The 16,063-nt window shown below is 42.6% G+C and overlaps 1 protein-coding gene across 4 annotated transcripts in view; it reads left to right on the top strand.

Moving 5' to 3' along the window:
- robo3 (roundabout, axon guidance receptor, homolog 3 (Drosophila)) overlaps positions 1 to 16,063 on the top strand; it is a 105,356-nt gene that overhangs the window by 78,051 nt on the left and 11,242 nt on the right. For all 4 annotated transcript variants that reach the window (XM_034889350.1, XM_034889351.1, XM_034889353.1 and 1 more), the window contains 11 exons: positions 4,549 to 4,630; positions 6,666 to 6,834; positions 9,453 to 9,619; positions 9,736 to 9,857; positions 10,271 to 10,487; positions 11,039 to 11,163; positions 12,223 to 12,406; positions 13,581 to 13,814; positions 14,151 to 14,190; positions 14,404 to 14,543; positions 15,063 to 15,344. In XM_034889350.1, coding sequence (XP_034745241.1) covers positions 4,549 to 4,630; positions 6,666 to 6,834; positions 9,453 to 9,619; positions 9,736 to 9,857; positions 10,271 to 10,487; positions 11,039 to 11,163; positions 12,223 to 12,406; positions 13,581 to 13,814; positions 14,151 to 14,190; positions 14,404 to 14,543; positions 15,063 to 15,344 — 1,762 coding nt within the window. The remainder of the gene's footprint in view (positions 1 to 4,548; positions 4,631 to 6,665; positions 6,835 to 9,452; positions 9,620 to 9,735; positions 9,858 to 10,270; positions 10,488 to 11,038; positions 11,164 to 12,222; positions 12,407 to 13,580; positions 13,815 to 14,150; positions 14,191 to 14,403; positions 14,544 to 15,062; positions 15,345 to 16,063) is intronic.

The raw sequence follows: 16,063 nt of genomic DNA, 5'->3' as shown, positions 1-16,063 counted from the left end.
CTTTCAAACATCAATGACAAAGGAGTGGGAATAAAAGAACAACTGAAGGATTTTTGTGAAAAGAGTCTGTGGGCTATGAAGAGAGCACCGACAGTGGCTTCAGTTCCCCGATGGGAAAGGGCGGTCCTTTTTTTCCGGTGTCTAAAACATGTTAAGCTGCTGCCCCTCGTCCAGCAGTGTGTTGCTTAGCTTCCGTGTCAGTACTCCTGCCTGCTTCTCTAACCCCCCCCCCCAAAAAAATGAATACAGCGTTCATAAAAACATTAAACCCTGAAGATTAATAAGTTGATTTCATCGCGACTGGGGGGGGGGGGCACAGATGGTCTGTTTGTTCCTCGTACCCTGGCAATAGGGAGATGCCATTACCCTGGGATCACTGCCAGGTACACACCACCACAATCCCTCTCCTGTGCCAAGATGTCCTGGACAGACGGTGTGTGTGTGTGTGTGTGTGTGTGTGTGTGTGGTGCTGGTAGGGGGGTTAAAGAGGTTTGTACTGCCATCCTGCTAAGCGGTTGATGTGGGTGTGGGCTAGCAGGTGTGTGCGGGTATGGCAAAGTGAAAAAGGAAAGGGACAGGGGCAGTTAGGAAAACAGAGGAACCCAACAAAGCCCAAGCAGGGAGAGCAGGACCACATGGACAACAGAAAAACAGATTAGTGGGAGTGATCAGGTTAAAGGAGGAAATCGAGTTCATGTGTTGACATTAAATCCCAGTGTACCTGTGTTATAGTCTGTAATCACATTTCCTTCTTGTTCCCCTTCTAAAAAAAGGATCTGACATCATTATCAACCGTCTGTGTGCTTTTGTGCAGAAGGCCCATGATACCCATGCTAACCGGGTAGTTAGCAGGTGGTGGACAAAGAAAAGGAAAACTCACCCTGAGTGGCAGATGATTTCTGGAACGTGTCGAGCCAAAATATCCCCAAACCTAAAGATGTGATCAAACAATAATATATCAATATTATTACCTCTTTAAGTGTGAAGCTCATCTTTCCGCTGCCTCCTTCCTGCTCTCCTCTCTTCCTCTCGCCTCATCCATTTTTCAGCAATCTGTTTTGCGCAGCACCCCCAGGGCTGCCGGCCTTGATTAATAGTCAGGTACCCCGGCTGTTTACCCCACCCGCCCTCTGTCCCGGTTCCCCATCCACAGATCAAACCATCTGGGGGCTCACAGGTCAACTCACGGTCAGGGCCTATAGAGGGAGAGGCGGAGCAGCGCGGGATGTTGTAGGGGACGGAGAGTCACCTGTCCCGTGTCCTGCAGGACGCTCTGACAAGCCACTTTGGCTTGAGTAATTTGTCTGTCAGCGTTACTGATGAGACGGCCCAGAAGCGTGTGTGTGTGTGTTAGTGTGTGTGTGTGTGTATGTGCACAGCAAGGCATTAGTCATGATGGTCTCTGCCTCGTACATTCTCTGCATAATGTATAAGGTTTTCAATGGGAGTAATATTGGCTATGTTGGAGGAATAAGTGAATGAGGCAAGGCTGATTGTGGATGCGGTGGATTGAGTCTGCATGTAAATTGATGAACTACAGAGGACCAAAACCTCTTGCAGCAAAACAGATGAAAAATGAATTGAAATTCCCCATGAGACTACCACACACACCTGTTCAACCACACACTATAGAGCCAACAGCCCTTGCAGGTGCAGTAAATATTAAAATACAAAGTATGCCCCTTTGCCCTCCCTGTGTACTGTAAATGGAGCCCACTTTATAATTTAGTAAGTTTTACAGCTACTCGGTGGACTTTATATTGTTAAGAAACATGGGTTTGCTTGTAAAACATGGTTTCCCTGAGTATGAATCCTAAAAGTACTGTTTAGTTAAATGGAGTTTGGTGAGGTTGGCGATGGGGATTTTTTTAAACAAAAGGTCTATCTCTGTTGGGATCCTTTCCATGTTGTTGTCAGACACTTAGAAGAATGACATAATAATAATCTGAGCTTTTTAGCGCCAAAAACAAATCTTTTAGTGGATGGGAATTTAAGATTTTTTGCCTCTAGAATTCAAAGGCAAAATCAGTATCTTGATTCGTTTCTTAACTTACTTAGCCATTAGTAAAAAATAAAAATCATAATTTCTGCTTTATTAACTCAAATATTTGTTATAATTCTATACAAATGAGGGCTATTGGGCACTGTTCTCGAAAATTTGTGTAAAACTAGTGGTAGTAAGTTGGTGAAAGTGAAAAAAAAAAAATAATAATAATAATCCGTTGAAAATGTCTAATATCGAAAAAAGGGTAAAAAAAATAAAAAAATAAGTCTTAATCTTTTTGACCCGGGATGACAACACAAGGCTTAGACACCATTTTGTGGACAAATGGGGTCCAGGTTGGACAAAAAACACAAATTGACCGTTTAACCTTTTGTTGAATGTATTCCATAGCTCATGAAACCATTATTTGTGAATGTTTGGAAACCTGCATTGTTCACTTCTCCTCCCGTCTTTTTCTTCCTCATTGCCTGTTTTTCTTGCACTCCTACCCCTTGTGCTGCATTAAAGCCCCCCCGCGCTTGAAATGCACGGCTGCCGTTTGCATTTGGCAGACTTATTTTAGCCGGAGCACTCAGCCTAAGCAACCTTTCCAATAAATAGGGGGACTACTTTTTTCACACAGTGGTGTAGTTTTTCTCAACCCGCTTGATAAAAACTTTGCTTCATGGGGTTCGTTAGTCATCAAAGAAGCAGTGTAGGGTCAAATAAGACGTCCCTGTATTCTCTATGGACTGACAGGTTTCCCCTTTTACCCTGCATTTACATAGTTTCCCAGTTAGTTTAATTCAGAACTAGAAGTCTAACGTGGTAATTCAACTGAAAATCACTTGGCGATCAGCTGGTGTCCTTTGTCTTCTAATGCACACTTGCAGCCACAGGACATTCTACATCTCAGATAAAGGATCATTTCAAACTAAATAGAAAAAAAATTCACTAAAAACAAGATAAAAAGAAAGAGCTGGAGCAGTGAAGAAGTGTTCCGAGGCACTGCTCCTGCGAGTTGTTACTCCCTCAGTGTTCCATTCCCCAGTGAAGAGACCCCCAACATCTCCCTCTGTTGTAAGCAATTTCACAGCCCGTCTAGCTTTTGGCTTTCCTCCCCAAACATTTGATAGCCAGCATTCACATGTGTGCACACACGCACACACACACACACACACACACACACACACACACACATGGTCACATTCATCACACAGCTCTTAATTACATCTACTCGCAGCCTGTCCAGAATGCTAAGTAGCTGTTGAGTATGAAAACTAGAGCCTTAGACATTTCTAGACCTCTAGCTGGTCATTAAAATTCTGTCCTTTGATCCTTCCTTCAGCTCTCCTCCTCTGCCGTGCAGGAATCAAACGAGGAACATAAAAGCCACCAGCTTGACTTTAGCTTTGGCTTCAAATCGGTCCATTGATGATATTATCATTTATGGAAAATCACTAAAATAACTAAAATTGACAAACTGTCCCAAGTAAAAGCAGTGGATTCAAGCAGATGTTATTTTAAGGTACTCCTAACGAGAATGCACCTATCCATACACAACTGGCAGTCCTTGATGCCCAAGAGAAGCAGTTTCTTACTATGAAAGAAAATGGACCATTAGACTTCGATAAACACCCAGTTTATTAAATGAATGCTGCCTTTCACTTCCAAGTTGACATTTTAGTTTATATATCATCATGATATAATATGTTGTACGAATTGCTAAAAGTGAGTTGCTAATGTGTAAGAGATAGATATATCCAAATGAATATTCACAGGAACTTTACATTCCAAGCATGCAATTAGAATCCATCTGCATTGCCATGGGCCTCTGAACCATTTTCATGTTTCATTTTTTATGTCATTATATCTGTCCATGCCTCAGTAGTTCTGTCCTTACAGCCAGCAAAACATGATTATAGTTTCCATCAGAGATACTTATATGATGCCATCAGGGTTGATGCCTGTGAATTAGGTTTCTTCACTGATACAAAAGACACATATAAGACATATAAGGCATATATGTAGAACTTTTGCAAAATACCTCTTTTGCTCATCTTGCACTAAACCATACAGACTTCTTTTTTCATATTTAATGTTTTCATTTTTTTCCTTTTTATATGTATGTGTTAATGTGTTTATGAACCATCCACCAAGGCAAGTTGTATATGTTACTGTCTTACTTGATAATAAATCCTTATTCTGATTGACAAAGACAAAAGGTGATGCATATGGTGTTATATATGCACTTTTTAAACATATTGGCACCAATGGGAGCAGCAGGCTGCTCTAACCTGATACTAAAAAGCCAGTCTTACCTCACTGTGACAGGGGAAAGAGTCACCTCGGTGTGAATAGCGGCTCTGTGTTCTGCCAGCTTTTTCATCCCCGCCAACTTTCCTCTGCTCAGTATTCTGAGGACAAACATTCTGCTTTGAGAGATATGACATTTAGGCTCAATCACTGGTAATGGATACATTAACATAGTATCATGGTCTCACTCAAGCACGCACACACACACTCGCACATTAAACTAATGATACACGTTCTACTGTTGCCAGGAAACGGACTCTGGGGTTTACACCTGCGTGGCTTCCAGCTCCAGTGGAGAGACGAGCTGGAGTGGAGTGCTCACAGTCAAAGGTAAATTGTCTCTGCATTATTTAAATACATGCAAATAACAGCTCTATGAAGTATAACAGTACAAACATTTTCTACAGCTGAAGGCAGACGCCTGATTATCACTCTTCTATTTCTGCATTCCTTTGGAAACTTTACTTTTATAATTAGCAGCAATGACATGATGAGTTATGGATGTACAGTAAGTGTGACAGCAGATAAGAACATGTACGCGCTGAGACGGCATTTTAAGCGTGAGATAAATAAGTCTAATTTACAAGCTGCCTTGTGAGCGGGTATTAGCTCCAACAAAGGTTTGTGCAATCGCACCCAAATACTGGAAGGGAGCCCAAAACAGTGCATGCACTAGCCTGGAATTTAAACCTTGCACACAATGTACAGATGTAAATAGGATTTAAACCCTTGTATGGTATTCGGATCAAATTAACCCATTTCAATTTTTTACAAGAAGATTTTACCTACCTAAAATTCAATGGCCTTACCTTATTTTCTGTGATTAGCATGTATTCCTGACTCATTTCAGAAAAGTATTCTAGCTATGACCATTTATATTTTTTCCATAATGGATTTCTAACATGAATTATAACCTTATGACAAAAAACAAATCCCACTTCCATTTTTAATTGTGTTCTATTATAGACTGATTGCATTCCCTAAACACATATGTTACCACAATAGTTTGAAAATGAGATATAGACAATATTTGTTAATAGATTATGAAGCAAAACATTTTCAGAATTGTTTTTAAAACCCCAAATAAGTCACGGGTCAATTTGAGCCGAGGGACGCGAGACGATCCCGAAGGTGAAGACAATACAAGGGTTAAGGTTGATAACTTTCAAATCCAAACCCTGTTATGACCACACATCACTCGTCATCTGTGTGACATCATCATCTCTCTCCTTCACTTGCTGTCTAACACGAAAGCAGAACCAGAAAACCCCACAGATTATAACATTATTATAATTTGGCGTTGCTCCATTATTTCTGAGCTCAGAAGTGTGCATGAGTGTGACTCAGATTTTCTGTCCAATAGCCCAGCAACAGTTTCAGCTGTGTGTCAGTTGTATACAGTGTATACACAGCGTGCAGGACAAAGTGCCCTGTGAAGCCAACCCGTACCAAATGAAAAATGCAACAATGTTGTAATTCACCCTCGGAATAGCACCGAGTCTGGCAAACTGTAGGTGTGAAAGCGATGTAAAGTGTATGATCGTGAAGCCTGATGTTGGCCGGCACATTTGGGGTAGATCAACTTTAATACACGCTAGTCTGGCTTTGCCAGACCGTCCTCTACAGCACTGCATATGAGGGTCTGGCGAGTCCACTCAACATTACTGGAATGTGCTCTGGCATTTATTTAAACCAATCCCAATCATCTTGAACGGCTCTAAGCAAAATTGCCTCAGGAGGGAAGTTGTTTTAGTCGTGCAACAGAAAACTCAGAATGGACAGATAGTCTAGCTAACTGTCTGGATTAACCCCGCAAAGATCTGAGGAGCAGTTAACCGTAATCTTCAGAAACCCACCGGAGGTAAGAATGCCAACACAAAGAAAGAGGAGGGTGATGGATATGCGGCGTGATTTTCAATCAGCACCTGAACAGTCCCAGAAATGAAAGGTTGTTGATATAGACTAAAAACAAGCCAATTCCCTCATTCAGGACATAACTGTGAGATACCACTGCAGCAGCTCAAAGAACACACTCCTCCTTTTCTAAATTCTTCAACCCATCAGGCATTAGCACATGAAATATTTCAAACTGTAGAGATTTCATTAGTGGCATTAAATGAGACTTTTAGCAACGTAATGGTTAACTTAGATCCAATAGTTATTGTGAAAAGCCAAATTGTGAAGTCTGTTAGAAGTGAGGAAGTCCGCCTCCAGCAAAATCTTCAGTCAACATTAGCGGGATTACACAGAGGACATTAGGATGTTAACGGCAGTGAGTAATCAAATGTGCACTTTATTTCTCCTCCGCCTCCCTCCTGTCTCTCCTCCTTCATGCTTCCATCTTTGTCCCCCCCTCACCATGCAGAGAGTGCAGACCCATCGGTAGCCCAGGCCACTGAGCCCTTCCAGTTGCCAGGTCCGCCGCACAAACCCATAGTCACAGACGTGTCCAAGAACAGCGTCTCTCTGACCTGGCAACCCAACGCCCACGAGGGAGGAGCCGCCGTCACCTCATACATCATCGAAGCCTTCAGGTGAGCTGCATCAAGGGCAGGTGCAAAGAAAAACAAAACACAATTGGACTAGGGGTGGGGAAAAAAATGATACAGCACAGTATTGCAATATTGAACAAACTGAACAAACAGAGAAAATTATCATTTTAGTTAAAAAAGGTGTTGACTAAGTTTCCTTTTGGGGAGTTCATTTGAAATTAGGAAAAATTAAAAGTTGGAAAAAAGGTTATAAATTGCTTTTTCCACCAATAATTTTGTACCAAATCCTTTCTCTGTCTTCTTTATTAAACAGTGAAATCCTTCTTGTATTTAATGCCTTACAATCCACAATTTGAATGTAATAATGTCGGAATAGGAACGCTTTTCATGTTGGGACACCAGAACTCCCTCACAGAATCCCAGACTAATGACGTTCATTCATGGTTTGCAGCTCATTAAAACAGTCGGCCTACAACATTCATAAACTTTAATTAAAGCTTGAAAAGAAGACTCAAAAAGTCAACAGAATGTACAAGGAAATGTGACATTCAGATTTTAACAGACCACTTTTTGCCAGGTAAGAACTTGTCATTGGAAAACATACTGTAACTAGTCAAAACATGTCCAAAGAGGTTTGCTTGTGCTCAGACATGCATACAGTTACATAGTAACGAACACATGGGACTCTCTTGTCCTTCATGGCTAATCGACACACTCCTGTGCCTAAGCGCAGCTCAGCAGAGACGCTCAGGTACTGCCACTTGAGAGGAAGTCCATCTTGGATTAATTATGGGTAGATTTAGCTGGGCAGAACGGGTGCCTTAACAGATGGAAGGAGGCCTCCAGATGAAGATAGACTATGGGGCAATGTTTCCTTCCAATTCGATAAAGAGGGGAAACCTGGCAGAGCTGAGTCCGATCCAGACGGCCACCGCGGCCCATGGCAGCGCCACAGCGTTTCCAAGTAACGCAAACTGATTCTCTATAAAGCAGCAGAAGGGGGACCGATGGGATGTTTGCAATAACACACATTGCCTGAGGTACTAAGGTGTGTTTGTAGGAGCACAGGGAAGTGCGAGGGTTGAGGCTTCTGTGTGTGTGTATGTGTGTGTAAACAAGATACACTGCTGAGAAGATTCAACAGGCTTACAAGACGGTGTGACAGGATAGGAACTTTCTCCTGCTGTGTGTGTGTGTGTGTGTGTGTGTGTGTGTGCTAGTGTGTGTGTGTGTGTGTGTACATAATTAATGTGTCCTAGTTTTTATTTAATGTGCGAAGGCAGACTTTCCATTCTCCGGCTGAGACTGCAGGTATGTTGTTGTTGTTTTTTTTTCTGGGGTCACAGCTTTGTGTGTTTATGTGTGAACTCCCTCTGAGCAGCTCCTCCGCAAGTAACCTTGAATCCGGCTTTAGCAACTGCCAGCCTGCAAACACACAAACACACACACACACAAGATGAGTATTCATGAGTCTTCTTCCTCTTTGGTCTTATTGTGCAGTTCAGCACTAAAGCTAGTTCACCTCAAACCCCCAAAGTACCCTTGGGGGACATCTGAAAGTGTCAAACGAATGGTTGGGGAAGCCTTTGTGACTGCTGCTCTGCAAAGGTGACAGTAAATTCACAGGGAAAAAGTAAGAGACGGGAAGAAAGGGGGACTGGGTTGAGAGGTGGCGGGATAATACAGCTGGGGCAGTGCCACAAGGCTAAGAACATGCCCTCATTTCCTGCTGGCAGCTGTGCCTTCTTACAGGCCACATTACATTATTTATCAGGACAGCAAATCACATCAATTGGACAAGATCTTCAAACTTCTCTGTAGACGACTGAGTGACTTTTCTCACTTCTGCCATTGTTTACCAAATAAGAGATATTAGAGGAAGCCACAAATATATCCAGCTATTGCCTGGGGGGGGGTTCCTCATGCATCGGTTAAATTGTGTAGCTGCACATCACATCAGCATCACAAAGCACTCCTCATCGAACTTTATAAGGTTTCTTTCAGTGGTGGAATGTAATGGAGGTACTGTACCTAAGTACACACTCAGGTACCTTGCTCTAGTATTTTCTTGGCATTTCAGAGGCAAATACTGTATATCTACACTACTACACTTTGGTTTAAAATTGCTACATTTACGCATCACGTCCACAGTACTCCTAGACCCTAAAACTGGGACATTTGCTTTAAAGGTCCCATGGCATGAAAATGTCACTTTATGAGGTTTTTTAACATTAATACGTGTTAATATGGACGCAGATTAGTTCTGCTGTTGGAACTAAAGCTCTTATATGGACGGAGATCATTTCTGTCTCAAAACACCGCTTAAAAATGTAAACAGAAGAGTGTAGATGTAGCCTTAAGCAACGGCAAGAGTAAATTGCAAATTACACAGTACCGCACAACTAATAAGAACCTGATTATATAACACTATATGTATACTAGTAATTAGGGCTATTTCTGCATTGAGTACCTTTGCTCTTCTTATTCTGTATAAGAAGGTTTCTCCACCACTGTTGTCTTCACACAGTGATAGAAAGAAGAACGTGTTTGATGCTTCAACTCAGTGAATTGAATGGCAAATGACGTAAAGTGAATGCCATATGCATAAGGGCTGAAAATATATTGCGTTCCAATAATTTTTCACTTCTATCCCTTCACAGCCAATCAGCAGGCAGCACATGGCAGACTGTAGCCGATATGGTCAAGATGGAAACGCACACAATCACCGGCCTCCTCCCCAACACCGTCTACCTGTTCATTGTCCGAGCTGTCAATGCATACGGCCTGAGCGACCCGAGCCCCATCTCTGAGCCCGTCAGAACACAAGGTCAGTCTGTGCCACTCCAACTCCAAATAAAACGTATCTAGGATGGCGAAAAAAATGGTGCTAATGCACTGGCAGCAGCACTCTTAGCAGATGTGGATGTATGTGTTTCCCCTCAGATGTGAGTCCTACGGGTCAGGGAGTGGACCACAGGCAAGTACAGAGGGAGCTGGGAGAGGTGGCCGTCCAGCTGAAAGAGCCGCTTACCCTGACAACAACCTCCATCCGAGTGTCCTGGACTGTGAGTGTCTCTTTCTAGATTCAATTCAATTTTTATATTTTATTTGTTGCGACAGTGGTGAGGAAAGCAGTCCTTTAAACAGGCAGAAACCAAAGACAGACCGTGGCTGCCGGTCCAGACACAGAGACACTGATAGATACACAATTACAGAAATACAGAAACAGTAGTCACAATAATTATAGCAGTTGGTTGTGAACAGAGGCAATTATAGTACTGATAAAGATAGTAGTACTATGACTGGAACCAATAGTAGTAGCAGTGCAGGGCGTAGATCAGGACTGGGGCAGGTGGTGCAACCACAATTTAGGTGCTCCCACAATCCAACAAAGTAGATCTTTGTTAGATTGTTAGAGTTAGTGAGTTGAAAAATTACACTTGTCAACTCCATCTCTCCTCTCATATCCCCCCCCAAGGTTGACCGTCAGTCTCAGTTCGTCCAGGGCTACCGTCTCTTCTACCGCCCCAGTGGGGGAACCTGGCTCCTCCTGGACATCAACTCCCCCTCAGAACGCAGCATCGTCCTCCCCAACCTGCTCAAGGGAACCGAGTACGAAATCAAGATCCGTCCCTATTTCGATGAGTTCCAGGGAAAGGATAGCCGGACGTTACTGGTTCGGACTCCAGAGGAGGGTAATGAATCCGGTGACATGCACGTACCAGAAAGATATTCAAAGAAGACCACTTTTAATAAACCAAGCTGCCGTAGGTATTCTTTGACACCGCGGGGCCTTGGAAATGGCTGTTCATTAGCCTGTCTGACACCACATGAATCTCAGTAATGTTATCTCATTTTGGGGTTAATTTTATGTCCTCCACAGTTTGGGTTCATCTATATTGATCCCTCTTTTTATTAAATCCAGCCTCCACACATTTGTATTAGTTGATCCAAAGTCTAGATTACAAACAAGTGAGCATTTTTTTTTGCCATCAGCACTTATAGACTTTCTATCGACCTGCCTGAGTAGCTCAGTCTGGCAAAATCAACTTTTTAAAGCACTTAATGAAATATAATTTTCCCTGCTGCTGCAGCTCACTTTCATGTTTCCTGACTTGTGTTCTTTTATGTGTCCTCACTTTTATTACCTTGAGCAATTTTCAGTTTTACATCCGTTCACGAATACCAGAGTCTGTGTGCTGACTATAAGTATGCTGATGAAATGACTGTCCCCCGCCTCTCTCAGTCCCCAGTGCCCCACCCAGAGCTGTCACAGTGGCAACAGTGAAGCTAAGCAACAGCTCCAGCATCAGCGTCTCCTGGGAGCCTCCACCCAGCGAGATGCACAACGGCGTCATCCAGGAGTACAGGGTAAAAACAGCAGCAGTGTCACTAGAAAGGCAACAAACACATAGACACATAGCACAAAGCATATATTAGCGGATATTATCGGCCAATATTAGGCATTTCGCAATACATCGATATCTGCATTGTTTTTAAATATTCACTCATCAGAATCATGATACTGATAAATGAAAGTTTAAAAAATAAAAACGGACAGTCAACCATGTTATTAGTGTCGAAGTTGCACAGTCTGCCCACCAGAGGACGCTCTACAATGTCCCTGTTGGCCACACATTGTTTGTGACAATAAAACAAATTATTATCATATTATTTATAGTGAGAACTCATAAATAACTACAAATAACTAATGTTAGGGAAATTTGTTTATGTTTTGTAATGCGTTTCTGAATTTCTTTAAATGTATACATGAGCCGATATATCGGCGTATTCGTATCGGTCTTAAAAATCCTTAATCGGTCGGGCTCTAGCACAAAGCCCCAAGCCAAAACTACTAATGTAGCTGCACGCAAGGAGCTCTCTTTTACACAAAACTTGCACTTAATACACATAATGTTTAGAATAACAAGGTTTCCTGAAATAAATTGCTACTAAATACAAATTGGGAAGCTGAGGGTTATTGGCAGCGTTGGGAAGGTTACTTTGTAAATACAGAAGGTTAACTAACTTATTTAAAATGGAATAGTAGTGTTACCATTTCAATGACGTTATCAAAGTAATGTAGCTTAATCATGTCTTCCTACTTTATTTAATATTATATTTAATACATGTTTGCAGTAACTTAACTTACATACCTGCAGATGTTTCTTGAGGTTGCGTTTGCCATCAGTCAAAAGCGTTTTGACTGATGGCAAGCATTCTGTGCATTGCGCGTTTATGTTTGAACCCTCGGATTTTTGTATGAAATGTGTATTTATATTTCCAGCACTGGAAGGCGTTTTTTGGAATCACACTTGAAAATGGCAAAAGATGGCATTAGGGGAAAAAAGCATAGTTACATCATGACAATTGTTCAGACTGAAAGGAGCAGTATAATAAACGCAGTGCAACGGCTCTGTATCCCGACAGGTTTGGTGCGTGGGCAGCGGCGGTGACAACCAGACACGCTACTACATCAACAAGACGGTGGACGGAAACACGCTGTCCACAGCGCTGAAAGGCCTGATGCCCGGCGTGCTCTACCAGGTGGAGGTGGCGGCGGTGACCGGCGCCGGAATCGGCACCCGCAGTCAGCCGGTGTCCATCCTCATCAGTGAGTCCTCAATGATAAAAAACATCATAGCCCCCTCCTCTTCTGGAACTCTAACCCATACACATCAGTGACTGTACTGACCTGGACAACATTCCAATCATGCATCAAAACACACCTCACATGTCCTCCACTGTTAGGTACTAGTTCTGTTCTTTCACTTGCTTCATCTGTTTATATTGTAAATGGTCTGTATTTATATAGTACATTCCCTTCCCCAACAAATCTTCACACACATTCATAGGCTGGTTTGCGAGGCTGCCATACAATGTGCTGCCTAATCATCAGATAAACACTCACACACACTCACACACTTTCACAATCCGATGGCGCAGCAAAGTGAGCAACTCGGGTTGAGCGTTTTGCCGAAACAAACTTTGACTCCAGGGCCAGGAATTGAACCACTAACCTTCCGATTGGTAGGCGTGTCTTTGATTACCATTTAAAGCGCTATATAAAATAATTGTATTATTGTTATTATTATTATTATTATTATTATTATTATTATTGTTATTATTATTGTTAAAAAAAGCTATAGAAATAAGAGTGGGCAAAGACGTCTACAAGAAATTTAGAAGTTTGTAGGTAAGAATAATCTCAGCGTGTTTATTGTTCTTTTTATATTCACAGATAACGTTGTCAGTCTGTCTTTAGTTAGTGGGTTGGTTGGTTTCTCCGGTGCCGTCAGGGAGTTGGTCTGCCACGTTGGTCCAGACTGGAATATCTCAGCTATAGATAGATGGATTGCCATGGAACTATGTAAACACACTTATTGTCTCCAGAGGATGCATCCTGATGATTTTAGTGATCCATAACTTTTCAATCCAAGAATTTAAAGCAGTCATTATAATTTCACAATCAGCTTAAAATTGCCAAATACTTGCAAAAGTTCATTCATTCACCATGATGAAAAACATTCATCAGCTGTACTTTGTCTTTAGTGCTAATTAGCAAATGATAGCAAATGCCATGCCTTTAGACTCCCATGTTCACCCTATTTCTATCATTTCTCACCTACTTTAGGCTCATTCACATGGGTGACTTCACTGTGTACACATGAAAAACACTGGATGAATAACAAAACAGCGTAGAAAATGTTAAAATGAACTGTAGTTCTCCCTCAGTTCTAATTATGTAATCTTGTTTTGCCCTCCTCCCTCCTGTTTTCTTCCACCAGAGCTGCCAGCTGAGCAGCCATCCATGCCAGGCGGCGCCGGCGACAGCAGCGAGGAGGGCAGCGTGAGTCTGGCCGAGCAGATCACAGACGTGGTCAAGCAGCCGGCGTTCATCGCGGGCATCGGTGGAGCGTGCTGGGTCATCCTCATGGGCTTCAGCGTCTGGATCTACTGCCGGCGCAAGAAGAGGAAGGAGCTGAGCCACTACACGGCCTCCTTCGCCTACACACCAGCAGGTCAGGACGTAGGATCCACATGGAAACTTATTTTGTGTCTACTGTCAGCTGTGATACCTCACACTTATTTAGAAAGCTGTGCAAATGACCTAAGGTGGCCTTTAGATTTTGGCCAAATTTCTGTTTATACATTTGGGAACGAGTATGATTTATTTAACAACCAAAAAAGGAAAAATGACCATTAAAAATAGTTTCTTTGGAAATGAGAACAGCTGATCTTGGATAATATAAGCATTATCTTGACTTCTTTTATATTATATTTGAAATTGGAAGCAAAGTAGGCCACAAATCTGTCAGTGTACCTCTCCTCACTCTCTTTCTCTCTGTCTTCTGCAGTTGGTTTCCCTCATGGAGAGGGAACAGGACTCAATGGAAGGTAATTAAATGATACGCCACTGTACATTTATACCCTGGGCCTGTGTTCTGTTTAAATCAAAGCAATCAGTGGACTGGGCTGACTATTATGAATGTTTCTCGCTGTCTGTAAAGCTTTTGATTAGCGGTTCTCTCTCTATTTCCATCTGGACAGTCTTTGCCGTTGTACTGTGTCCCCGCCATGTCTTAAATTAACGCCAGAATGTCTCTGTAGGCCTGGCGTGCTGGGAGGCAGCATGGGCAACTACCCGTGGCTAGCAGACTCTTGGCCTACCACCAACCTGGTCCACAGCGGTAAAGAGGCAGTCAACTGTTGCACCGCCAACCACGACACGGCTGAGAGATACTACAATGGTAGGATGCTGCTTAACGAGTTAAAAAATTATTATTCATTATTGTGCTTGAGGAATAGCTGTTGTAGCAGAAGTTGAAGCTTCATTGAGTACACTGAGCTGACAATAGACGATGCATCCCCACTTCCACCCACTGTACAGAATTGAAGCCAAAATATCCCAAATACGGGCGCCGCCATTACATCATGTAATTTTGAAGCCAGAGTCTGCGCTCTGAGCTAGGGCGTTAAAGCCCCGCCCATACACCCACCCGACCAATCGCGAGTCAATCCAAGCTGTCAATCATGATATTTTCACCCGGTTACGTAAATTGACGGAAGCAATCTTTGGGGAAAAATGATTTGACTCTGCTAACATTGAGGGGGCGGGATTTATGACATATACTGCAGCCAGCCACCAGGGGGCGATCCAGATGTTTTGGCTTCACGTATGCAGTCTTCGCATCAACCCCTGGAGCTGAGACTCAAAACAAAGCCAGAGAACTGTGCTGAATACAACGTCCATCTTTTGTCCCGTGTAGAAGCCGGTATCTCCAACTACCTTAATCAGACAGAGAAGTACAGCATGGGCGGCTCCACCGAAGGTCCCATCTACAGCACCATCGACGCCACCAACGAAGACCTGCACGGCTTCACCTACGCCCAGCACACCTCCACGGCTCCCTACGCCTCCACCTCCATTATGCCTTTCACTAACCAGACGCAGGCGCCGGCCCACAGCAGCGAGCAGCAGGATGGCGGGCACTGGATCCCCCAACCGGGGCCCTCTGGAGCGCAGTATGCCCAGCCGGACCGCTGCAGTGGTGAGGAGCTCTCTGCTCAGTAAACACACATATCCTGCAGCTTACCAAGAGAGCCAGCATGCAGCGCTTCTTTTTTAAAAGCATTGCATTTTCTGGTACTAGTTTCATCTTCAATCTCCTCTGCCCATTGTACCTGCAGAGCTATCAGCTCTACTGACCAATCACTACGTTTCATTTCACGCTCCTAGTTAAAACCAGTCAGTCTCCAGTCTATGAAAATGATATAACCCTCTTTTTTTTTGTAAGTTTAGGTGTTATGATCAGGACATTTCTTCCTATTCATCATCATCATCAAAAAAAGTGATCAGCTATTTTGATAATCAAGTTATACTTTAAGCAAAAATAGTAATAATAACCTTTCTTTGTTGTATGTGGCATTAAGCTGAATATTTGGATAAAGGTTTGGGATTTTGTGTTGAATAATCACGTTATAGATGTTGACCTTGGACTTTAAATAAACCACGAAAATAATGAGATTAATGGCCAACAAAAAACAGTTTCAGGCCTACTATTTTCTACAAATAGTAAAAAAAAGAAAGTACTTTCTTTTCTTTTTATCTGTCTGTATTTCTCTCCTAACCTCTATATTTAAATAAATGAGCTTGACTCAGTGCTGCACATTGGGAAATATATCCATAGTCATATATTTCAGATCCGGGCCTGCTGGGAAATGTGACACAGTATCTTCTTCAAGTGAATCATTGTGCTCTGTCTATTTT

Source organism: Etheostoma cragini, chromosome 13 (genome assembly GCF_013103735.1).
Source record: "Etheostoma cragini isolate CJK2018 chromosome 13, CSU_Ecrag_1.0, whole genome shotgun sequence".
NCBI classification, from domain to species: Eukaryota; Metazoa; Chordata; class Actinopteri; order Perciformes; family Percidae; genus Etheostoma; species Etheostoma cragini.
The sequence above is the reverse complement of the archived record's forward strand: the minus strand, read 5'-3'. Positions and strand labels throughout refer to the sequence as shown.